General features: G+C 62.6%; 1 protein-coding gene across 4 annotated transcripts; it reads right to left on the bottom strand.

Annotated features, from left to right (window-relative positions):
• Nucleotides 1–432: 432 nt before the first annotated feature.
• UPP1 (uridine phosphorylase 1) lies at nucleotides 433–22,950 on the bottom strand. 4 transcript variants are annotated; one of them, XM_066354144.1, is made up of 9 exons: nucleotides 22,659–22,950; nucleotides 15,640–15,718; nucleotides 8,535–8,603; nucleotides 5,471–5,588; nucleotides 4,187–4,345; nucleotides 2,681–2,795; nucleotides 1,670–1,879; nucleotides 1,308–1,454; nucleotides 433–618 (listed from the first exon to the last, which is right to left on the bottom strand). In XM_066354144.1, the coding sequence occupies exons 3-9, from the start codon at nucleotides 8,576–8,578 to the stop codon at nucleotides 479–481; spliced, it is 933 nt and encodes a 310-aa protein (XP_066210241.1). In that variant the 5' UTR covers nucleotides 8,579–8,603; nucleotides 15,640–15,718; nucleotides 22,659–22,950; the 3' UTR covers nucleotides 433–478. The 4 variants fall into 4 exon arrangements, with proteins under 4 accessions (XP_066210241.1, XP_066210240.1, XP_066210243.1 ...); XM_066354143.1 differs by lacking the exon at nucleotides 22,659–22,950 and adding an exon at nucleotides 22,350–22,556; XM_066354146.1 differs by lacking the exon at nucleotides 15,640–15,718.
• Nucleotides 22,951–24,212: the final 1,262 nt, after the last annotated feature.

The following is a 24,212-nucleotide window of genomic DNA, read 5'->3' as shown; positions in this document are numbered from 1 at the left end:
GTGTGCAGGAGGTGCATGCATGCGGGGTTGTGTGTGCGCGTGACGCGTGTGTGCAAGATGGTACATGCATGTGGTGCATGCGTGCGGGGCTGTGTGTATGTGTGTGTGTAACGTATGTGTGCAGGATGGTACATGCATGTGGTGCGTGCGTGCGGGGCTGTCTGTGTGTGTGCGTATGATGCATGTGTGCAGGATGGTATATGCGTGTGGTGTGTGTATGCATGCAGGGCTGTGTGTGTGTGACGCGTGTGTGCAGAATGGTACATGTGTGTGGTGTGTGTGCATGCAGGGCTGTGTGTGTGTGACGCGTGTGTGCAGGATGGTACATGCGTGTGGGGCTGTCTGTGTGGTGCGTGCGTGCGGGGCTGGCCTCTGGGCACCGCCGTCCCCCGGCCCTTACACAGAGCCTGCAACTCACAAAGGGGATCTGGACAGTAGTTTTATTCGCAGCCATGATGACGCTCGTCTGCAGGGGACGTCAGGCCGTCGCCAGGCACTTCTTGATGTAGTGGCCCACCAGCCTCTGCGGCCGCTGCTGGTACTCAGCCAGCACCTCGTGGGGGCTGCAGATCTGGTCCCCCTGCAGGCGATCCAGGAGGGTGACACACACCACGGCCGCTGCAGAGGACAGAGGCCACGTCAACGCAAAGCGCTGGACTTCTAGGCGAGACAAGGTGTCTGTCACCTCTGCCGTCCCCTCAGGAGAAGGAGTCCCCGGGTGACCCATGGGCACGAGGACAGACAGAGAGCACGGAAAGGCCCCGAGGCCCTTCCTCCCCCCGCCGTCCGGCCCTTTGCTGTCCCCGCCTTTGCTCCACAGAGTCCCGGGCACAGCCCAGGACCAGCTCCGGGCCCGTGCAATCCTGAAAGGCAAGTGACCAGGACACAGGATCCTGGACAGCAGAGCTGGACCTTGCAGGGTGGCCAGGACCGTGGGGTGCACACACCCCGACTCCAGTCCACGTTAGAAAGCCAGGCCCCTCTCTCGGCCAGCGGCAGTCTTATTGCAAGCAAAGCCTCAGTGGGCAGGTGGCTGCACTCACCTTCCTCACACACACCCCCACCCCACCCCCGGCACAGGAGGCGACGCCGAGACCCGGAGAATCCTGCCTTCCATCAGTCATGTGACCATCGAAGGAGGTCTGAGCACAGGGGTGATGCCTGCCACCCCGTCCAGAGCAGCCCCTGGGGGCAGGGTGGGCAGAAGGCAGACTCGGGGCGGGGGCCCCGGAGGACCTGGGGAGGGTGCCGAGGTCGGGCCAGCCTGGTGGGAGAGGGGGCGGGGCAGCGACCCAGGGCCCACCTACCCGGGAGGCCGCACGCGCTGCACATGGCGGCGAAGACGGACGACTCCATCTCGATGTTGTGGACGCCGGCCGCGTGGGCGGCTCGCAGGTACGCCTGCTTGTCCCGCTCTGTGTAGGAGCACAGAGCCCCGTCCAGACGGCCTTGCCCTGAGGACACAAGGAGAGGCCCGGGCTGACGCGGCGTTGCTCTCCACGTGCCCGTTACGCTCCCCACCTGAGCGCACGCAGGGATGCTCTCAGACCACCAGCCCCGGAGACCACACCACCCACGCGTAAGCGGGCATTACAACCCACGTGGAAACTCTGACGAGACAGGAGGTGGAGAGGCCTCCCCCCCACGGGGGACCAGCCCGCCCCATCACCTTCGTAGAAGTCCAAGGTGCACATGGTGTTGCCCACGACGATGGGGAACTCCTTCAGCTCCTCCGAGCACTGCGCCAGCTCCCGCACCAACCGCGTGTCCAGGGCCGTGCTGCGAACCACCCGCTTCCCCAGGACCACCTGCTCGTACTCCGGCTTGAAGCAGGCGTCCACCGCCTGCTGGGTGATGACCACAGAGCCAGGCTCCAGACCTGAGGCGGAAAGCAGGGTCACAGCCACACGGGGGTGGGCGGAGGGCGCGTGCAGAAACACGACCCATCTACGCGCCAGCACGCCGAGTGCCAGTCTGAAAGGAATAGGCACGGATCCATTTCCTCCGCCAAATGTGGGGGGGGGGTTATTCAGGGGGGGTCCCGATAGTAGGTTAATTAATTAATGCCCATACCGTGCAGAAAACACGGAAGAGGAAAGAGCAAAGCAGCAGCAGTGACCTCCGGGACACCCCCCCCTGAGCGACCTGTCTTCAGGTCAGTTCCGTTTTCACCGGTCGGGACCCTAATGTAGTTCTCATTGGTCCCTGGGTTCTGCCTTCCATTAAGGAAGATCTCAGTCAAATACGAAAGTAAACAAGAACCCTGCAGTGAAGCCCGTGCGCCCGCGCGCAGCTCCCGGCCCCCGCGCCTCCCTTTAGGACTGACGCGGTCTTGGATCTCCACTCTGCATCCCGCCTCTCCCTTCCCCCTCCTTCCCTGCACGTGTTCTCAGAGGCGCCTCAGACCCTTGCGTGGGGAGGGCGGGAGGGACAGGGAAGGGGGAGAGGCAGAGAAGGGGGTTGGGCAGAGGAGAGAGGGGCCCGAGCGCACGAGAGGCTCCAGGTGCACCAGCCGCTGTGTATCCGGGGCGTGGGCTGGGAGACGGCTGGACCAAACATCACAAAGCAGCTTCCTCCCCCGCATCCTGCCCACGAGCTTCCCTGAGCAAAGCCAGGCGGAAGCCCCTGTGTCCGCGCCCGCCCGACGTCCCCCGGTGGCCCCGCGATGTAGGGTCCTCACCTATGCCGCCGGACGTGCCGATGCGGATGACGGTGACGCCGGAGCAGCGCGCGTGGTGCAGCAGCTTGAGCAGCTCGTGGAGCATGATGGCGATGGACGGGATGCCCATGCCGTGCTGGCCGGAGAGGGGGAGGGACGCAGCGTCATGCGCGGCTGCTGGCCCCGCCCCCCGCGTGTGTCCGCGTCCTGCGGGCACTCCCACCGCCCGTCACCGAGGATGGACTTCAACAGTCACTTACAAACCACGCCACTCGGGGAAAAGGGAAGGCTTGCTGAAATCTGTCCCCTCCAGACCCACACACCCTGTGACACAGCAGCTGAGGACGGGGAGCAGCCCCAGCTGGGTGACAACCGCCCCAGGAGGGTGACCAGTTCCCCAGGAGGGTGACCACTGCCCCAGGAGGGTGACAACCGCCCCAGGAGGGTGACCACTGCCCCAGGAGGGGGACCACTTCCCCAGGAGGGTGAGAACAGCCCAGGAGGGTGACAACCGCCCCAGGAGGGTGACCACTGCCCCAGGAGGGTGACCACTGCCCTTGGAGAGTGACCACTGCCCCAGGAGGGTGATCACTGCCCTTGGAGAGTGACCACTGCCCCAGGAGGGTGAGAACAGCCCCAGGAGGGTGACCACTGCCCCTGGAGAGTGACCACTGCCCCAGGAGAGGGACCACTGCCCTTGGAGAGTGACCACTGCCCCAGGAGGGGGACCACTGCCCTTGGAGAGTGACCACTGCCCCAGGAGGGTGACCACTGCCCCAGGAGGGGGGCCACTGCCCCAGGAGGGTGAGAACATCCCCAGGAGGGTGACCACTGCCCCAGGAGGGGGACCACTGCCCTTGCAGAGTGACCACTGCCCCAGGAGGGTGACCACTGCCCCAGGAGGGTGACCACTGCCCCGCACATACCTACTACCTGTTCTCTCATCTCACTTCCCCCATGTTCTGCTCAGCCACCCTAACGCTGGTCGCTGGGCCGATAGACCGCTCCTGTTCTGTGTCTCGTCCTCCGTACCCTTTCACCCCCCTTCCTCCCTCCCTCTGAGGCCCCCCAGGACCACCTCCTCCTGGACACCCCCCCAGGGGCCCCAGCACAAGCAGGTGCTGCTCCCGAGGCAGAGACGCCCTTCTGAGAGAGTGTGTGCGCAGTGCCCTGTGCGTGGGACGCAGCTCCGTGAATTACGGGGAGCTGGGCACACCGCTCGGCTCAGCGCCGTGCTCCTGAGGGTGATGCCACAGACCCCGGCTGACCAGAGAGGGTGCAGGTGGCCCAGGGGCACCTTCACTCCACGCAGCCCAGGGCGCACTGCTGCCCACAAAGGAAACCAAGCCCAGACCACGAGCCGGCCCCTGGAGCCAAGCACCGGAGTGCCGAGAGGAGCTCGCCGCCCGGTGGGGGTCTCCCTGCCTAACAGGCCACACAGGTGCAGAGGGGAGCGGGTCGGTGTGTGCAGGGGACCAGGGGGTCTGCAGGGCCCAGGACTGGCCCTCCCGCTGGGCAGCTACTCACGCTGACGGACAGCACAGGCCCCACTTTGAACATGGCGTAGCGGTCAGTCCCCGCACAGATGTTGGGATAGTCCTCGCCCGGGCGGTCGAGGCCCAGCTCCGAGGCCACGTATTTGATGAAGGATTTCATCCGGGAGGGGCTGCCCCCGACACACACGAACTGTGGACGGAGAAGAGACCGTTAGCACCGAGACCCCCATCCCAGCGATCCACGCGCCTCCCAGAACCTGCTGGAACGCCAGCCCCCTGGCCCCACCCGGGCGGACGGCGTCTGCGGAGCTCCCTGGGCAGGCAACGCTCACTGGGCTCTGGGCGGACCTGGAATGACCGCTCAGGGCAGGGGCCCTGGCTGCCCAGACACAGGGACCCAGGGCCTTGCTCTCTGGGCAGCTGGCTCCGTGGGGGCTGCCGGCCCCCCGTCCAGCCTGACAGCAGCTCGCTGTTCCGCAGATATCCCGGCGGGGGAAGGGGGCTCAAAGAACAGAAAGCTTTCATCTGCAAAGCCGTGTGTCTATAAAACTCGCCGTGTTGTTTCACACGGGAAAAGCAAGTCAATTCGCCCGCGGAGGGAAACTGGCTGACCCAAGAACTGTGAGTCTCCGAAGAGAAAAAGGGAGATTAAACCTAACGGGAGAAGAGAAACGGAATGAACGAGGACACGTGGGAAGTGCCGAGGGCAAGGCCCCCGAAGGAGAGAGCACGGCGTGACCGAGGGAACTCGGGGCTCCCGACAGGGCCACCGCGCAGCCACACGCCCCGGGGCCGCTGGCGAGCTTCCGCTGGGACTCTAAACATCAGTCCGTTTTTGCCCACGGGGGCTGGACGGCTGGACCTTCGGCACGGCCCGTGCGAGGGTGAATCGGAACTGAGAACTTAGGACTCTGCGGGGAGGACAGACAGATGGACAGGAGGCTGCGCTCAGCTAGGGAAGCCGCTGGTCGCAACGACCTCATCTTGCTTGGAAACCACACACGCCTGACGCGGCCACTCGCACCACCTTGGGCCCCTGGACAACGCCAGGGTCTCCTCTGCTTCTCCTCTCCCTGGAGCGACAGGAAACCTCTTTCTCTCGGTTCCACGACAGACTGAGTGCGTGAGAAACGAAGGAGGGACCGAGACAGCCGCACGAGGGCCGTCTTCTCTCAGCTCACTGGTTCCTACGCTTGGCAGGTAACAACGCGCCCTCGGTCACCTTGGCCCGCCGCGCGGGGGGGTCTACTCGCGCCACCGACGAGGGGGCCGGTCGGGAAGGCCGAGGCCCAGGCTGGACGCCCCCGCCGCTCACCTTCACGTCCCCGAACATGGCCGGGAAGTCGTGCGTGCTGGTGCTGAGGCTGAAGTGGTAGAGGATGTCCTCCTTCATCGCCGCGATGTGGGGGTTGCAGAGCCGGACGAAGCGGTCCCTGTTCAGACCAGGACAGTGGGACGGAAGGTCAGCAGGCGGCAGCATCAGGCGGACGGCGTGGCGAGGCCCCCGGGGCCTGTGTCCGTGGCTGCGTGTGGGCGTGGTGGGCAGGACCGCCACCCCCCCTGCGAGGCCCCCACTCCGGTGTCCGTCTCCCTGGCCCCTAGCTGGTCCTGTTATGTGTCCATGCCCTGCTCTGTCCTGGTGACCACTGCACCCACCCCCGTCTGTCTCACCGACCATCGTATCTGGTCTCTCTGGGGCTGGGGCATCCACAGGCCACTCCCAGGCTCCCACTGAAATTCCCCCTCCCGTTTCTCTAGAGGGGCGTCCAGATTAACTCACACCCGAACATTTTCAAAAGGCTGATCTGGAAGAGCCAAGCACAAAATATTGAAGAAAAGAGAAAGACAACCAAAACCAACATTTTAAAAAATACACATGAAAGAGAGAAAGAATGCGTTACAAAGGGGACAGGCCGGCTGACCGTCATGGGCACGTGCTGGACTTCAGGCACCTCTGGGCTCGTCACGGTCATTGCAGACGGCCCTGACCACACTCAGGACAGGGAGGCTGAAGACCTCACCCAGGAAGGGCAGCTCACCGCCCGAGGCCCGCGGCCACACCTGTCTGCCCCTCCCCTGACCGGACCCCTCTGGGTCCCCAGACTTCAGGGTGTGTTTCACTCTCCTGGGGCGGGGAGGCCACTTTCAGGGGACCGCCTCCAGGGGGATGTGTAACCGGGACAGTCCCCGTGGGCCTCGCCCTGAGCAGTCAGTCTGATGTCACACCACAGCCCCAGCCGCCCAAGCCCCGTTAGGGACAGCGATTGTTGGTGTGACCACGGCTCCCGGGAGGGAGGGCTCAGGACGCCGCGGGCACCGAGTTCCAGGACGAGGGCCCCTGGCAGCCTCCGGAACTGACACAACAGGATGTGACTGTGACCACGAGGTCACGCGTTGCAAAACAGAAAACCTTCCTTTCCTCTCTGATTCCGGGACGAGGAGACGCCACAAGGGCGTGACCGAAGGCCAGCCATGGTTTTAAGACACATGAGGGGGGCGCGCGTGCGGCGACGGAGCGGAAATGGCCCCAACCTCCCTTCCAGGGCTTGACAGTCGCAAGTCCGAGACGCACTCCTCGGGGGACGGTCTCCCTGGTCCACACACAAGCCCCGTGGCTTTGTTTGGCTCCATTCTGTCGACGTATTCAATTAGCAAATAGGCACGGGGACCCCGGTTTGTCAAGAAATGTGAGATGCGGCCCTGGCCAGTTGGCTCAGTGGTAGAGCGTCGGCCTGGCGTGCAGGAGTCCCGGGTTCGATTCCCGACCAGGGCACACAGGAGAGGCGCCCATCTGCTTCTCCACCCCTCCCTCTCTCCTTCCTCTCTGTCTCTCTCTTCCCCTCCTGCAGCCAAGGCTCCATTGCAGCAAAGATGGCCCGGGTGCTTAGGATGGCTCCATGGCCTCTGCCTCAGGCACTAGAGTGGCTCTGGTCGCAACAGAGCAACGCCCCAGATGGGCAGAGCATCGCCCCCTGGTGGGCATGTGGGAGTCTGTCTGACTGCCTCCCCATTTCCAGCTTCAGAAAAATACAAAAAAAAAAAAAGAAAAGAAAGAAAAGAAATGTGAGATGCAAAACGAATGAAAACTGGCTTCTGATTCCAGCCGGTCAGCAGGGAGGGCAAAGGGCAAAGCTCCCCCAGCCCTCCTGTGGACGGGCCCCGCCCTCTGGGGCAGGTGGGGACCAGCGAGAGGAGGGCGAGGCTGGGGAGCCTGGGCGAGTCTAACGCCTGCCCCGCGCTGGGCCCCACGCCGGGCGCAAGCACAGAGGACGGCAGGTGGAAGGCGCCCGGCTCTGTGGCCGCGATGGCGTTAATCACTGCCCGGAACGTTAATAATTCCTTTCACGCTGAGAAGCGAAGTCCCGTGAGAACCGCATTGCCAAGGTTCACAGTCACAGTTTAACAACAGGACTCAGAGGTCCTCAGGCCACACACAGACCTCGCGGCAGACGGGCCATAAAACCGCTGAGGGGCTGGGTGGTAAATAATTACTAAGCGAGGGACGAGGTGACTCTCCCGCGGAGTCACACGCACAGGACACGTGAGCCCAACCCCCCTCTTGCACCTTCCTTCCAAACACTTCCCTCCCCAGCCCCGAGTCCTCACCCTGGGGGGGCCACTCAGAAGTCAGGGACAGGGCATCGGGCCTGGGTGTCAACACCGGAGGCACCGGGGAGCCTAGCGGTCCAGCAGAAAGGGCACCTCTGCGGGCCACGTCCACACGGCCGCCTGGCACGTGGAAACGGAGCTCAGAGCCTCCCCGGACGGGAGGGGGAACAGGTGTGCGTGTGGAGTCGTGACCCGGACACGTGACCGGCACGTGAGAGCCTCTAGAGAGGCCCCGGGAGTCACAGGGGAGCCCTGAGAACCCTCCCGAGCTCAGAGGCTCAAGGTCGGGGGTCACGGGGACCAGGAAGCCACGGCAGCTAGATGGGGCGCGCCCAGGTCACCCCGGCAGAGGCGGGAACGGTGGGTGTGGAGGACACCGGAAAGCTGTGTGGAGTGAAAGGGATGAAGACGAGAAATTCCCGCTTTTCCAACAGACAGACAGAGAGAGGCAGGAGAGTCACAAAGGAGAGTTCTGGAAACTGCACAGAGCTCAGGGGAGGATCCAGGACCCGGGAGGAGCAGGACCGAGTTTCAGAAGCGAGCTGAGGTGTCGGGTGGATCCCACAGGACGCGGAGGCGAGCACGGAGCCCCCGGCCCCCCGGCCGCGCCCCCTGCGGGCTGAGCCCAGGCCCGGCCAGAACAAGCCTCCAGCCCAGAGACGAGCCCACCCAGTCCTCAGCCCCCCGGCCTGCCCGGTGTCCACGTGCTGACCCGGCGGCTCTCAGAGGGGTCACAATGACGCTGGGTGCCCCGCCGACCGGAGCCTCACCTGTGGTTTTCATCTTCCTTTGCGCCGGCCTCCGACAGGGCCATCGTCTCAGCTGCGGGCGGGGAGGGCCTGGGGACAACACAGGGCGGTGTTAATGGCAGACGGAGGCACGCATCTGTCCAAACCAGCTGTGGTGAGGAGTGCGGTCAACGGAGCCCAGAGAGAGCGGAGTGGGGGTGTGAGGGGCAGGGACAGGGTTCCTTCCCTGTGGTGAGGAGTGCGGGCGACTGCAGCCCCCCGGAGAGAGTGGAGAGGGGGTGTGAGGGGCAGGGACAGGGCTCCTTCCCTGTGGTGAGGAGTGCGGGCGACTGCAGCCCCCCGGAGAGGGCGGAGAGGGGCTGTGAGGGGCAGGGACAGGGCTCCTTCCCCGTGGTGTCCCGCCTGCTCCCACTCGGGACCCTGAGGCACCCCCAGGCCCGGTTTGCTGCGGGCATCGAGCCCCTCAGCCTGGGGGCCCTCCTGGTAGGAGCCAGGGTCACTGGGACAGGGCTCTCCTCGTAGGAGCCAGGGTCACTCGGACGGTCAGCAGAGCTGTGCTGACCTGTGGAAGACCACCCCAACCCAACAGACCACACCTGGCTGCCCTGTCCTTGGAGATCGTCCACTGTCCTCCCGTAGACCCCGAGGACAGCTCGGACAGGAGGAGGGGTCAGGGACCGGCCACAGAGGGAGGAGAAGGATCTGAGGCCGGGGGCACTGGTGCATCGTGGGTGCATCGTGGGCACACGTCCTCTGCTCCGCCTCCACCCCGAAGCCAGAGGGGGGAACGCCACAGACGCAGGCGCAGTGACCTCACGGGACCCGGCCGCCGACCACTGACCTCAGACCAGGTCTCCCCCCGGAGAACGGGGGGCTGAGCCCCGGCGTGCACAGGGGAACTCAGCCGACCGAGCCCTGAGCCTGGAGCACTCACCCCGCCCCTCGGCGGCCCCTCAGTCTAGCGGGAAGGTCGCCGAGCTTACAGACCAGGACTGGAGCTCACCCCCGAAGCCTAGGCCCTGAGTCCCAGGACCCGGTGTGGAAATGCCACCAGCAGCCAGAACGTGGGTGCAGCAGGCTCCCCACCGGGAAACCTTGCCCGCCAGCGGTCAGAAACCGGGCCCACCAAGCGAAAACCCCGCAGGCCCCAGCGCAGAGGGAGGGGTGGGCTGTGGTCGTCACCACGGTTACACACGGGCCATTTCCAGCACATTCCGCAAGCCAGAGGAAATCACACGCCCCCCGTAGTCCCGGCCGACTCTCACCCCCGGCCTCTGTACTCGCTTCCCTGGAAATGCCAGCCTCCGCCCGGCCACGGGAGCCGAGGACACCGGGGAGTTGTAGGAGGAAGCGGCCCTCACCGGCACCCCAGGCCACACGTCACACTCGCCCAGGGCCTGCCCGGCCGGTGGGCAGTGAGGGCCCTTCCCTGGGGCCTGAGGTGCCATGATCGTGACCACAATCACATCCAGCCTTCCTCCCGTTCCAGCAGAGCTCCTGACACCCTCGCCTGCTCTGTGCTGAGAATGAAAGAGGCGTCTTCTGTGACATCATGAAGTGACTTCAGGACCACAGCTAAGGACAGGGCTGGTCCCCAGGACCGGAAGGGGAGGACGGGGACAGTCAGCCCTGTGGCCACCCCGGGGAAGGGCAGGGACTTCAAGGTGAGTCCGTGGCTGGTGCCCAGTGGGCTCATCAGTCTTGCCCGTGCGATGAACTTCCACAAAAAACCAGAAAGGACAGGCTTCCAGTAGCTTCTGGGTGGTGAGCTCACAAAAGACTCGGGGAGAGGGGCTCCCCTCGGCCTGTGGGTCACAACAAACTGTGACCTTGTTCCTCCGAGTCCTGCGAGCGCCTCGAACAAAGTCCAGCCCCAGGAGGGGCCGCAGTGACCCAGCGGGCAGCGTGACCTCGCGGAAGCTCCATCTCCTCCGTCCGACCTTCTCTCCTCTCCTTACGACGCAAACTGGCCCCGTCCGGCCACCCTGACGGTCCGCCTCCTTCTCCCCTGATGGACCGCCTCCTTCTCCCCTGACGGACCGCCTCCTTCTCCCCTGATGGACCGCCTCCTTCTCCCCTGACGGACCGCCTCCTTCTCCCCTGATGGACCGCCTCCTTCTCCCCTGACGGACCGCCTCCTTCTCCCCTGACGGACCACCTCCTTCTCCCCTGACGGACCGCCTCCTTCTCCCCTGATGGACCACCTCCTTCTCCCCTGCACGGCCGCGCCCTTAACCGTCAAGCCCTCAGGACAAGGAGGTCCCCTGGTCAGCACCCAGCAACCTCATAACAAAGCCTCTGGTCTGTGGTTGACCACAGGGACAGAGGACCTTCGGTCACACTGGAGATAGCATCTAGGCCTCAGCTGTGTCTCACCTCCGGCCCAGGAGAGCAGAAGGACCCCACTGACCGCATCCCCGTGAAACCGGCCCGAGCGGACACCACGGCCGACCCCGGACCCCACTGACCGCATCCCCGTGAAACCGGCCCGAGCGGACACCACGGCCGACCCCGGACCCCGCTGACCGCATCCCTGTGAAACCGGCCCGAGCGGACACCACGGCCGACCCCGGACCCCGCTGACCGCATCCCCGTGAAACCGGCCCGAGCAGACACCACGGCCGACCCCGGACCCCACTGACCGCATCCCCGTGAAACCGGCCCGAGCAGACACCACGGCCGACCCCGGACCCCACTGACCGCATCCCCGTGAAACCGGCCCGAGCAGACACCACGGCCGACCCCGGACCCCGCTGACCGCATCCCTGTGAAACCGGCCCGAGCAGACACCACGGCCGACCCCGGACCCCACTGACCGCATCCCCGTGAAACCGGCCCGAGCAGACACCACGGCCGACCCCAGGACCAGGGACAACAATCGATCAACGACCCCCACCCTCGTGCAGACCCGTCGGCAGAGACCACAACCCTGACCCCCTCGGGCCCCTGTGTGCCCCGTCCCCTCCTAGAAGCCGTCGGGAGCTAGGTCCTCACCTGGGACTCCGGGTTGGACGCCGTTTCTTCAACAAATAAACCTCTCCTTTCTCTGCTGCCAATCCGGCTCACGTCCGGCTGGGCTTTGCCGTGCCCGGGGGAGGGGGGACGGGACGACACCCCCCTCCGGTTCACAACAGCACGAGAGCATCGCAATGACAATGACAAGGCGTGACCGACTCTCAGGCCCGAACCCCAGGGTTTACCCAGCGGCCAGACGCAGAGCGCCCGGCTTCCAGAGCAGTCCAGTATCCGGGGAACGAGCCGGCAGCAGCCAGCAGCGAGCGGTGGGCTCTCCCGGGGTGCCCCGTCCCCTGCCTCTGAGTCACGGGGAACGGGCTGTCGACCCTGCGTGCAGGCTCACCTTCCTGGGCGGCCTCCCACTTCCCCACGTGGTCTGGGGACAGGGGGCAGGGGGCGTCCGGGCAGTACAGGCCAACCGTGACCTCCCTTAGCAACCCAGCCCCTCTGCGTGCTCTTTCTTCCTGGGGGAGGGGGCTGGGGGAGAAGGGGGTGCAGCCCCAGGTTGTTCAAAAGAGGAAGAGCAAGAGGCCCCTTCTCCAAACCCTCTCTTGCAGAAAGGACAGTAAGCCACAGACAAACAGCATCCTGAAGCCCTGGCCGGTTGGCTCAGGGGTAGAGCGTCGACCTGGCGTGAGGGGGACCCGGGTTCGATTCCCAGCCAGGGCACACAGGAGAAGCGCCCATCTGCTTCTCCACCCCTCCCCTTCTCCTTCCTCTCTGTCTCTCTCTTCCCCTCCCGCAGCCAAGGCTCCATTGGAGCAAAGATGGCCTGGGCGCTGGGGATGGCTCCTTGGCCTCTGCCCCAGGCGCTAGAGTGGCTCTGGTCACGGCAGAGCGACGCCCCGGAGGGGCAGAGCGTCGCCCCCTGGTGGGCAGAGCGTCGCCCCTGGTGGGCGTGCCGGGTGGATCCCGGTCGGGCGCATGCGGGAGTCTGTCTGACTGTCTCTCCCCGTTTCCAGCTTTCAGAGAAGAAATAAAAAGAAAAAAAAGAAAAAAGAAAAAAAAACAGCGTCCTGCCCGGCCGTCAGGACAACCTGACCCTCTTGGCCGGCCTGGCCCGTCTCGCCTCTAAACTGGAGAAACCATCATCCTGCTCCACCCTGGCCCGCTGCCCCTTGAGACCGACAGCAAACCCTAGCAGGACAAGGTACGCTGGAATTTAGCTGCTCATTAAAATCATTAAATTAGCCCTTTTTAGAGCAATAGCTACACTGGAAATAATTGTGTCCTGAGGCCTGGAGGCCTGCCTGGAAGAGTAAAGAGCTGTCCTTTGTGTAAGATAAAGGAGAGTCCTGGCCGGCTGGCTCAGTTGGTTAGAGCGTCGACCATTTATGCCAAGGTTGTAGGTTTGATCCCCAGTCAGGGCACATACAAGAATCAACCGAGGACTGCATAGATAAGTGGAACACAAATCAGTGCTTCTCTCTCTCTCTCTCTCTCTCTTCATTCCTCTCTCTCTCTCTCTCTAAAATAAATCAATAAAAATTGGAAAGATAATAGAAGATGTTATCCCTTAAGCATAGGATGTAGACTCTGCTTTTTTTCTGGTCTGAAGATAACGTCAGGGACTGACGATCTCAAGGTGGGATTCCGTACGCAGGAAGACGCCCTGGCCAGGGACTCCGTACCAGGCGGGACCCCGGACAGGATGCTGCCAGGAACTAAACTGGATAAAGGAAATCGCGGAGGCTACCGGAAAACAGACCAATCAGGGCAGCCCGTGACGCCGAGCCCCTTGCTCACAGCCACGCAGGACGTGTTGGCTGCAACGTCCCCGACGGTGAGCCAGGTGTTGTTACGCGGCAGCGTCCTGTCGTCCTGGCGCCTGCACAGGGTGACCGACTCCTGCACGCGGGTCTACGGGGTGACCAACTCCTGCACGCGGGTCTACGGGGTGACCAACTCCTTCTGCGCGCGGGTCTACGGGGTGACCAACTCCTTCTGCGCGCGGGTCTACGGGGTGACCAACTCCTGCACGCGGGTCCACGGGGTGACCAACTCCTCCTGCACGCGGGTCCACGGGGTGACCAACTCCTCCTGCACGCGGGTCCACGGGGTGACCAACTCCTCCTGCACGCGGGTCCACGGGGTGACCAACTCCTGCACGCGGGTCCACGGGGTGACCAACTCCTGCACGCGGGTCTACGGGGTGACCAACTCCTGCACGCGGGTCCACGGGGTGACCAACTCCTGCGCGCGGGTCCACGGGGTGACCAACTCCTGCACGCGGGTCCACGGGGTGACCGACTCCTGCGCGCGGGTCTACGGGGTGACCGACTCCTGCGCGCGGGTCTACGGGGTGACCGACTCCTGCGCGCGGGTCTACAGGGTGACCGACTCCTGCGCGCGGGTCTACAGGGTGACCAACTCCTGCACGCGGGTCTACAGGGTGACCAACTCCTGCACGCGGGTCTACGGGGTGACCAACTCCTGCACGCGGGTCTACGGGGTGACCGACTCCTGCACGCGGGTCTACGGGGTGACCGACTCCTGCACGCGGGTCTACGGGGTGACCGACTCCTGCGCGCGGGTCTACGGGGTGACCAACTCCTGCGCGCGGGTCTACGGGGTGACCGACTCCTTCTGCACGCGGGTCTACGGGGTGACCGACTCCTGCACGCGGGTCTACGGGGTGACCGACTCCTGCGCGCGGGTCTACGGGGTGACCGACTCCTGCACGCGGGTCTACGGGGTGACCAACTCCTGCGCGCGGGTCTACGGGGTGACCAACTCCTGCACGCGGGTCTACAGGGTGACCAACTCCTGCACGCGGGTCTACAGGGTGACCAACTCCTGCACGCGGGTCTACAGGGTGACCAACTCCTGCACGCGGGTCTACAGGGTGACCAACTCCTGCACGCGGGTCTACGGGGTGACTAACTCCTGCACGCGGGTCTACAGGGTGACCAACTCCTCCTGCACGCGGGTCTACAGGGTGACCAACTCCTGCACGCGGGTCTACAGGGTGACCAACTCCTCCTGCACGCGGGTCTACAGGGTGACCAACTCCTGCACGCAGGTCTACGGGGTGACCAACTCCTCCTGCACGCGGGTCTACGGGGTGACCAACTCCTCCTGCGCGCGGGTCTACGGGGTGACCAACTCCTGCACGCGGGTCTACGGGGTGACCGACTCCTGCACGCGGGTCTACGGGGTGACTAACTCCTGCACGCGGGTCTACGGGGTGACTAACTCCTGCACGCGGGTCTACGGGGTGACTGACTCCTTCTGCACGCGGGTCTACAGGGTGACTAACTCCTGCACGCGTGTCTACGGGGTGACTAACTCCTGCACGCGGGTCTACGGGGTGACTAACTCCTGCACGCGGGTCTACGGGGTGACTGACTCCTTCTGCACGCGGGTCTACAGGGTGACTAACTCCTGCACGCGGGTCTACGGGGTGACCGACTCCTGCACGCGGGTCTACGGGGTGACCGACTCCTGCACGCGGGTCTACAGGGTGACCAACTCCTTCTGCACGCGGGTCTACGGGGTGACCAACTCCTGCACGCGGGTCTACGGGGTGACTGACTCCTGCACGCGGGTCCACGGGGTGACCAACTCCTCCTGCACGCGGGTCTACAGGGTGACCGACTCCTGCACGCGGGTCTACGGGGTGACCGACTCCTGCACGCGGGTCTCTGCTCAGGGTGTCTTGCTGCAGCCGGGGGGGGGGGACAGGCCCTCCTGTCCACTGCTCCCCCCACAGCCCCCCCCAGGCCTGGCACCGTCCCAGCTGTGCTGCGGCGAGGGTCCCCTGCTCCCAACGCTCTCCTGCGGCTGTGAGCCCACACGACCTACTCCTCTCCGGACGATTTACGTACCCAACTCACGCAGAGAAAAGCCCAGGCTACCTGGAGCGCTCCGGCTCAACACGGGAGGATGCTCACAGGTGGCTCATGCATGCGGGTTTGCTGGGGGCAGCCTGGCATCCTGATGAGGCCTGAATTCCACTCTCCAGAGGATCTGGGCAGGGAGGACCAATCATATGTCCCCCTCCCACTGAAAGGTCAAAGACGAAAGGAGGTCAAAGAAATCTCATCTCTCAAGGTATTTCCCAGGACCGGCTGGGCAGAGGGTGGGGACCAGGGGCAGGCGGGTTCCTCACCTAGACTCCGTCCTGTTCAACTGGCCACAGGTGAGCGAGGCTGCAGGTGGGCGGGCGGGGGGGGCAGGGGGTGTCCAGTCTGTAAGAAGAGACCCCGGTGAGGACTGAGAAGGAGGTAACGGCAATTCAGGGACCCGGTGCCACATGGGGGATTTCAAAAGCCGTTTTCAAGCTGAAACGGTGGAGCCCAGCGGCACCCTCTCTCCCAGTCTGCAAAGGAGTCAGGTGACCAGCGTCTCGTGAGTGTGGCCGTCCCTTCAGTATGGAGGCCAACATTTGACCCGTTGGAGGTTAGCTCCCAGCCCCGGGGTCCACTGCCAACCAGGATCCACGTCAATCCATTCCACTCCGAGTCACGGTGTCAGGTGCAGACACCTCCTCACAGGCCTTCCTCAGCCACCAGAGGGAACACCGGGGGAGTGTGCCTGCCCGGTCCTGCACGCCTGGGACCAGGGGTCAGCCTGGTTTCTAAGCACCGCCTTGTGCGGCTAAGTGAGGTCCTTCGCAGGACAGGTCCTTCGTGGAAGGCGGGAACATTTCTGACGACTGCTTTTTAAATCGTTTAACTGATTTCAAGTGTTTGGACACCCTGGTGATCTTATCTCTCCGACAGATAACCTGTGTGACGCGTGTCCTCAGGACACCGGCTGGATGCTGTAAGGTGGACCGCAGGCCCAACCCGAGCCCCTGCCCCTGCCCGCCTCCCACGTGGCCCGAGGAAAGCCAGCTGGGCCCAGGCAGCACTGTCCACCCCAGGAACGGCGCGGTCTGGGTCTGGTCCTGCCTGCTTCCTCCTCGGCCCCCCGGAGCTATGCTGGCGGTGCCGCAGGAGGGGGAATTCGGGGGACGGAGGGGGAGCAGTGCCTGGTGCTTTCAGTTCACTGGGTAGAATGCTACATCCTTTTAGCAACGTACACAGAAGAGGCATTCCGCATCTAAGTTAGAGCGCTAAGCACTGCACACATTCATCGTTTAAGTCAGTCACTGGTGACGTCACCCAGCGGTGGCCGTCGGGGACACTCAGGGTGAACCTGTTCGGGGGGGTCTGACTGGTATAAAAGCAGCTACTGGGGAACTGTGCTGGGCAGCTGCACAGACAGGAGACCAGCGACAGAAGAAGTTCACGAGGAGGAAAGCCTCCCCCAGCGCCTAGCAACGGGCAGAACTGGAAGAACACGGACCTCACACCCAAGGTGACCTTCCTTCCTGCTAGCAGCACCTCGCTAGTCACGTGGCCGACGAGGGTCCCCTCAGAGCCCCCCATACAAGCCCTTGCACGATGACCACTCCCTTCTGCATGAGCCCCCGGGGACGACATCGAGGCCTCAGTGGTGTGTCAGCTCCAGACCCAGAAAAGCAGCCAAACCCGACCAGGGACGCCACGAACAACCCAGAGATGAGAAGAGACCCAGGAGTACGCTGAGGGCGGTGACCAACAGCGCCAGCGGGACCGAACGCCGAGGCCGGCAGCCCCGGGCGGCCCGGGAAGGTCCCTGTAGCTCAGCCGGAGAAGCAGCCGGTTCTGGGAACCACCAGGAGAGAGGACACATGTGGTGGGGAGACAGCACCAGCCGTGTGTACAGCGAGGGGCCGTGAGACCCCCACGGGGTGGGTGGGGAGGGGCCTGGAGAGAAGCCACTCAGCCAGCACAGCGTGGGGACAGGGACGAGGGCCCCGGGTCGCCACACAGACTGTGTGCGTCACCAGGAGGTGATCGGGGCCCCTGAAAGATTGGGGGGCAGAGAATACAGTCGGAGACCGGCGGGTTAGGTCCCCGTGAAGGGGCCCAGAATAAGCCACTGTCACGCGACAATGATTGAGTGCCTGTACCCCCTTATCTGCCTCCATGCAGAGCCTCCCAAAATAGCTCACGGCCACGAATCCCCTCAGGGGAGCAACTCTAATCTCTCCTCTGAAAAAGACCCAGACACAGGCCGGCTATCAAACCTCTCTCCTAAGGGGCCAGTTTCTCTCTCCAAAGTCCTTCCTCTCGCTTCATCTTTTCTCCGGCTAATCTGTCTTTTTGGTAATTTATTCCCTGTCCCCCAAGAACCTACCCTAAGAGGAGAGAGGTTTTTCCTGCAGGCTGAGACACTGCAGGCACAGGGGCGGCACATTCCAGACCAGGGGGGGAGAAACCCTCAGGGCTGCCTGGAGGTGGCATCAGGCTGAGGGGTCAGGGATGCCTGCCTGCATCTCGCTGGGGTGACAGGGACGCACACACTGTCACTTGTGAGGCAAGGGTGACGGTGTGATGTTTCCCTAGAGGCACGTGGTTCCTGCACAGGGGGTGCCTGTGGGCGCCTCCCCATGGGGAAGTCACGCCCAAGTGTCATCACAAAGCAGGCTGGACAGGAGAGATGGGGCCGGGTGGGGGGACAGGGCACGTGGGAGTGAGAGGACCCGGCAAACCAGGGACCGACCCCTGAGAGAAGCCCAGGACCAACACCGCAGGGCGCCCCAGGCAGGCAGAGGTGGCTACACCGAGTCTGGTCACTGTGGAAGTGCGGATTTAACACCCCGTCTTTCAGCAGTCTAACCGGAGAGCAGCAGGGGCCAGAAGACCGCCGTGACACCGTGTGTGCCCTTTGTCCTGGGGGAAGAGCTTCTAAGAGGACGGACCTACGAGCTTGGCCAAAGCCCAGCGGGTGAGGCTGGACCCTGGCACCAGAGGGCAAGGTCAGCCTGCCGCCGCTCTAAGAAACTTTCCTTCCAACCCTGAACCGTGACACTCCAAGTTCACACGGCGGGCGGCGGGGTGCGGGGGAGATGCACCCCGCGTCCTGAAGCTAAGCCCGCCCTCAACCTGGACGCGGTTCTCTCTACAGAGGGAGGTGTCCCTGGACTCCTGGCCAGGAGGACGTGGACCCGGCTCTGTTCCGACTCCCCCGGGAAGGGAAGGACCTCCTGCTGCGAGCCCCTGGGGCTTCCCTGCCTGTGGGCACATCCAACCTGTTTAAAACAAAACAAAACCCACATCCAGGTTCTTTGTTTTAACTGACAAGAGAAGATTCTGAGATGTTCTAGGTTAAAACCACAGCGGCTGTGAGGGAGAGAAAGAGCCCAGTTAGCCTGGTCATGGCCCCAGACCAGCTCTGACAGAGCACGGCTCCCCGTCCTGGATGCCCGTTGGGATCTAGGGTTAATTTCCAGCTGACTATTTCTGCGCTTATCCAAACGAGAGCAGCCACCGGGTGCTCAGGGGGACCCCAGGAACCTCTGCTTCTCGTTTCAGGGACTCTGCCGGGGACCCTGCTGGACCCACCCCAGAACCAGCCCTCTCCACCTCCCCTCCCCCCTTCCTGTCCTCGGTGACATCTCCTCCCCCCCTCCTTGATGCACAGATACGCTTGCAAACCTCCAGGACCACGGACATGTCCTTCCTGCCTAGCCAGGCGGCCGGGGGGTTCAGACTCCGGTCTCCAGGAGAGCTCTCTCTTTCTTCCTTTGCTAGCAAGCGCCTAATAAACCCTTTCTTTCCAAAAGACCTCCAGCCCCCCGGAGTTAAAACTTTCTGTTTAACATCCCCCGTGAACGTAAAAAAAAAAATCAGACAGGCAGATTGCTTTGCATAACGAGCCTAATACGGTCGACAAAAGGAGCGTCCAGCCCAAGAAAACATCTCATAAGAGCTGACCTGAGCCAAGTTAAGGACAATTGCTAGGAAGTAAAATCTTAACTGTTACTTGAGTGAGAAAAAGCTCCAGAGAACGGCGGGTCCGCAGCTTATCTATTTATTTATTTTTACAGTAAATTCAAAGGGGGAGACGGTCCACTGGGGTGTGTGATCTCCACTGGTGACAGATTAGGAGGGTGGGAGAGGGCAAAGCAGGGAAAATTCTCTGAGGTTAAATAAAGACTAAAACAGAGAGACACACAGGTGGTTAATGACAGCGCACAGAGGTGCTGAGCAGAGGAAGATACCAACGCGCCTTCCGTGATCTCGGGCTCTCTCGGCGGGCCCGGAGGGGTCTGAGGAGGAGGTTACTCTACTTCAGAGATGCGTTAGCCTAGTCTGACCAGGCGGTGGCGCAGTGGATAGAGCGTCGGACTGGGACACGGAGGACCCAGGTTCGAGACCCCGAGGTCACCAGCTTGAGTGCAGGCTCATCTGGGGGTTTTTTTGGGGGTGGGGGGGGGTTGTATTTTTCTGAAGCTGGAAACAGGGAGAGACAGTCAGACAGACTCCTGCATGCGCCCGACCAGGATCCACCCGGCACGCCCACCAGGGGCTACGCTCTGCCCACCAGGGGGCGATGCTCTGCCCCTCCGGGGCGTCGCTCTGTCATGACCAGAGCCACTCTAGCGCCTGGGGCAGAGGCCAAGGAGCCATCCCCAGCACCCGGGCCATCTTTGCTCCAATGGAGCCTTGGCTGCGGGAGGGGAAGAGAGAGACAGAGAGGCAGGGGGGGGTGGAGAAGCAAATGGGTGCTTCTCCTATGTGCCCTGGCCGGGAATCGAACCCGGGTCCCCCGCACGCCAGGCCAACACTCTGACACTCTACCGCTGAGCCAACCGGCCAGGGCCGGCTCATCTGGTTTGAGCAAAGCTTACCAGCTTGGACCCAAGGTCGCTAGCTTGAGCAAGGGGTCACTTGGTCTGCTGAAGGCCTGCGGTCAAGGCACATATGAAAAAGCAATCAATGAACAACTAAGGTGTTGCAATGAAAAACTGATAATTGATGCTTCTCATCTCTCTCCGTCCCTGTCTGTCTGTCCCTGTCTATCCCTCTGTCTGACTCTCTCTCTGTCTCTGTCAAAAAAAAAAAGATAGATGTACTAAGGCAATAGGCTCGTTTAAGGTAAAGACTGACCTTGGGCAGGGGCCTCGGTGGGTCCAGGGCACAGCTACCCTCCCTAGCCCACGTTCAGTGGGGACTTTGGGGTCCACACCATCCTATGTGGTTACTTTGGTCTCTGAGTTTGTAAGACCCACCCTGTCTCCCTGGGGCTTGTCAGGGTTCGTGTGTGGCCCTTTCTTCATCCACAGTATGTAGATGTTTATAATATTTAGAATGAACGTATTTCAGAAGTGAGTGTGCTTTTGTGTGTGTGTGTGTGTATGTATGTGAGAAAGAGAGAGAGAGAGAGAGAGAGAGAGAGAGAGAGAGAGAGAGAGAAAGGGGGGAGAGAGGGATGTTGAATGTTTACCTTCAGGGAGTAGACGAACCTGTAAGTTTCACCTTCTGTTGTTACCCATTTGTTTTTTTGTTTTTGTTTTACAATGAGTAATAAATTTATATCGGTCAAGACAAAAAGTCCACTTGGACAAAAGCCAACGTAAAGAGAAATTAATTTGGCCTTTTCCACAGAAATGTTGCTCCACCACCCACGCTAAACGTTTGGGCACTAAGACAGTAATTGGTGCCAGACGCGCCTAAGGGGAAGCACTTCAGAAGCCTGAGAGCCAGAGGCTCGGGCAGAGAGAGGAACAGGCCCCCCGGGGGCGCTCAGGAGAGGGGGTCGCCATCCCTGAGGAGCAGGGCCCCATCCTGCCGCCCTGGGAAGTGGAGGGGAGGGCCGGAACTCTGGAAGGATGGGCACTAGGGGTGGGTACCCCATGAAGGCATTGTTTCAATTCAAGGAAATCACAAATCTCTTTAAAGCCAATGAATGGAAACAAAGGTCTCTAACCTCAGAAGACACCAGGAAGGGAGTCAGTGAGTGGGCGAAACAGCAGCAGGCAGGGCTGGGGTGGGTGGGGCCGTGAGTAAGGAGCTGGCAACACGGGGGAGCGCCGAGGGGAGGGCGCGTTGGCCTGAGTCCCGCGGCTGCCTGCAGGAAACACCTGTTCCACTCGCACTTGAGACAGGCTCTCTCTGTAACTTGTCCTCCTGGGACAGCAGCCGCGGGAAGAGCTGACCTCAGGCGTGGGCGACCCAAGACAGGCCAGTTGAAGGCGGCAGGACCGGGAGGCCGATGGCCTGAGAGGTGACTGGAGGTGACCGTGAGTCACCTAGCCAAACCCTGACCTGGGCGGGGGAGACCTGGGGACAGCCAGTAAGGCTGCCAGTGTCCCCCACCCCACCCCGCGAGGCGCTCGCGGGTCCAAGGCCAGCCTGCCACCATTCAAGAACTGTACCAGGACCCGCTCCCGTGCGAATTATATTTGTGTCATATAATTTATGACAGTCAAGTTTCTCTTTTGTGCGGCCAGGATTGTACGCTGCGACCGTTCAATGTGGGCTCTGTGCTTGAGTCCCATTGGAACGCTGCCGGTTTGCGTGACAGTCTTCGTCCGAAATGTAACTTTACTCCCTTCACGAATAGGGGGAGTTCTAAGTGTTCCCGCACTGCCCTCCCCGCCCGGGCTTGGCAAGCGCCGGGAGCATGGAGGGGGAGGGGAGGACGCTCAGCGGGAGCCCAACCTGCTCGCTCCGCCTCCACCAGGTGGTACCCGGCCAGGCACCCACACCCTGCTGCGCGCAGGGCGGCCCGGAACGCGGGAGACGCCGCGTGGACGGATGCGAGGGAGCCCCCGCTCCCCACGCACACTGCTCCCAGCACACTGCTCCCAGCACCCTCCTCCCGGGGCGTCTTCCGCGCGCCCACTGCTCCCGAACATCCTCCCCGCGCGCGCGCGCGCGCCCTGTCCCTCCTCCGCCCACCGCAACCCGACCCGCTCCCCGAACATCCTTCCAGCAAACCGCCGAGGTCCACGCGAGCCGGAGTCACCTCCCGAAAGCAGGACCCGGGCCGACGACCACTCACCGCGCAGGAGCCACTACACCTGCTGCGCCAGCCCCGCGCGCGCTGCGGGCGACAAATACTTTGCGGGGGCGGAGGAGCCCGCGGGTCCCCGGGGCAGCGCGGAACCAGGGGATGCGCACCCGACCAGTCGAAGGGAACCACGAGCAACGGGAATTTCGGACACGAGTCTCGGACCCGCCGGACCCGCCCCTGGCCGCCCCGCCCCCTGGCCGCGCCCCCGCTCGCCCGGCCTCCCGGCTCGCTTTCGTTTCCTCCGGGAGCGCGCGATGGGAATAGATGGGAAGAACGCGGCCCAGCCGGGGGACTCACTGAGCCAGGTGCGCTGCTGACGAAACCGTGACCCACTGTTTTCCTCCCCATCTGTCGGCAGGGACACCTGGGGTGGGGGTGACCCCTCGCGGCCACCGGTGGTGCCGGAGCACAGGTCGCTCTGGAGGTGCTGTGCCCCGAGCGCAACGGGGACCGGCCGAAAGCGCTGGAGAGAAAGAATGTGGAGGCGCAGTCAGGAAGGGGGGCTGGGCCGTGTCTGCTGCGGCCCCTTGGTCGCTCAGGCCTCAGTATCCCGTTTGGGATGTGTTTCCGGAACCTTCCTGGCGGGGAGCCGCGGGCGCAGGGAGAGGAAGTGACTCATCCATTCAGTCACCCGCTGAGGTCGCAGAACCGCCCAACGCAGACTGTGCGCTGACCATTCACACCCGGGCAGGCACGTACTCTCCAGGGGACACGTGTAGGGGCGGGAGGGCGCTCTGCCCGAGACTCTGGGGAAGGGGACAGCAGTGGCCCGGGACGTCTGGGACATTAAGGATTCTTTTTTTTTTTTTTTTTTTTTCATTTCCAAGAGGCTGCACATGAACCAGAAAACCAAATACGGTACTGAAGACTTACTTGTCAGGTTAAAACTTTTTAAATGTGACAGATTTGGAAACAAAATTGGGTCGGGCCATTTTTAAGCCACACCTGGAAACCCAAGCTCCCAGCAGGCGCCTCAGGCAACAGCAGCTGCCACAGGCAGAAGAGCCCAGCAGGCAAGCCAGCGGGAGTGGGGGGCTGGGGGCCGGCGGCTTCCTACCGAATCAGTCACTTGGCCAAGGCCTGGGACGCCGGATAATGATACCCACTCCAGTACCGCTAGCCAGAACCCAGATTCCAAGCTATTCAAATTATCCCAGAGCTCAGATCTAAGTTTCCCCAGGGCTGTGGCCCACTCCCCAGTTCCTGGTGCCCACCACCCTCCCCTTCGGTCCCAGTGTCCACCCAGCTCTCTAGAACGCTGCTCAGAGAGAGGGCAGAAACTTGAGAGAAGGGTCTTCAAGCCACCGGCAGGCCCCGCCCCTAGGTCATCAGTCAAGGTAGTGACCACACCAGCATGTTGATTGTTGATGAGACGGAATGGAGGAGGAAAGCACCGGCCTCCCCTGTGAGTGTCACACACGGTGTTCCTCAGACTGTACCCACCAAACACATACAGGGCCCCGGGCACCAGACGGAAGCCTGCAGCCAACGTGTTCTCCTGTTCTCGCCCTCCTTGTTGTTGGTCAAATAAGTGTGTAAATATGATGTATAGGTTTGCTCGCTTATAGTTTGTATTGGGTGTGGGGGACAGGCTGTAAGCAGGCAGGGTGGTTATAGCCTAAGGCTTAGTTTTAAGACTAAGCTTTTCCCCACACCCTTGACTGGTTGCATGATGTGGGGTGGTACACTCTCATGAGGAATCCCATTCTGCCTCAGATAAGTGACTTTGTATCAGAGACTTCCTTGTTTGTATACTGGATTAAAGGTTTTGATTTCTACACTATAAAGTGGGGCAGACCGGGTGCTTGCTCTCTCTTGGTTCCTGCTATCACCATTGCAGGGGCCTCCCTG

The sequence above is a fragment of the Saccopteryx leptura genome, chromosome 12 (assembly GCF_036850995.1).
Source record: "Saccopteryx leptura isolate mSacLep1 chromosome 12, mSacLep1_pri_phased_curated, whole genome shotgun sequence".
In the NCBI taxonomy this organism is placed as follows: Eukaryota; Metazoa; Chordata; class Mammalia; order Chiroptera; family Emballonuridae; genus Saccopteryx; species Saccopteryx leptura.
Note: the sequence above shows the minus strand (reverse complement) of the source record. Positions and strands in the feature narration are given on the sequence as shown.

What these genes read in the sequence shown, in the direction of transcription:
- UPP1 (XM_066354144.1), bottom strand. Translation starts at nt 8,578, where the DNA reads ATGGCCCTGTCGGAGGCCGGCGCAAAGGAAGATGAAAACCACAG. An exon ending in AAGGAAGATGAAAACCACAG is followed by an intron (nt 5,589 to 8,534) that starts GTGAGGCTCCGG and finishes TGGTCTGAACAG; the next exon opens with GGACCGCTTCGTCCGGCTCT. An exon ending in GGCCTGTGCTGTCCGTCAGC is followed by an intron (nt 2,796 to 4,186) that starts GTGAGTAGCTGC and finishes CTCTCCGGCCAG; the next exon opens with CACGGCATGGGCATCCCGTC.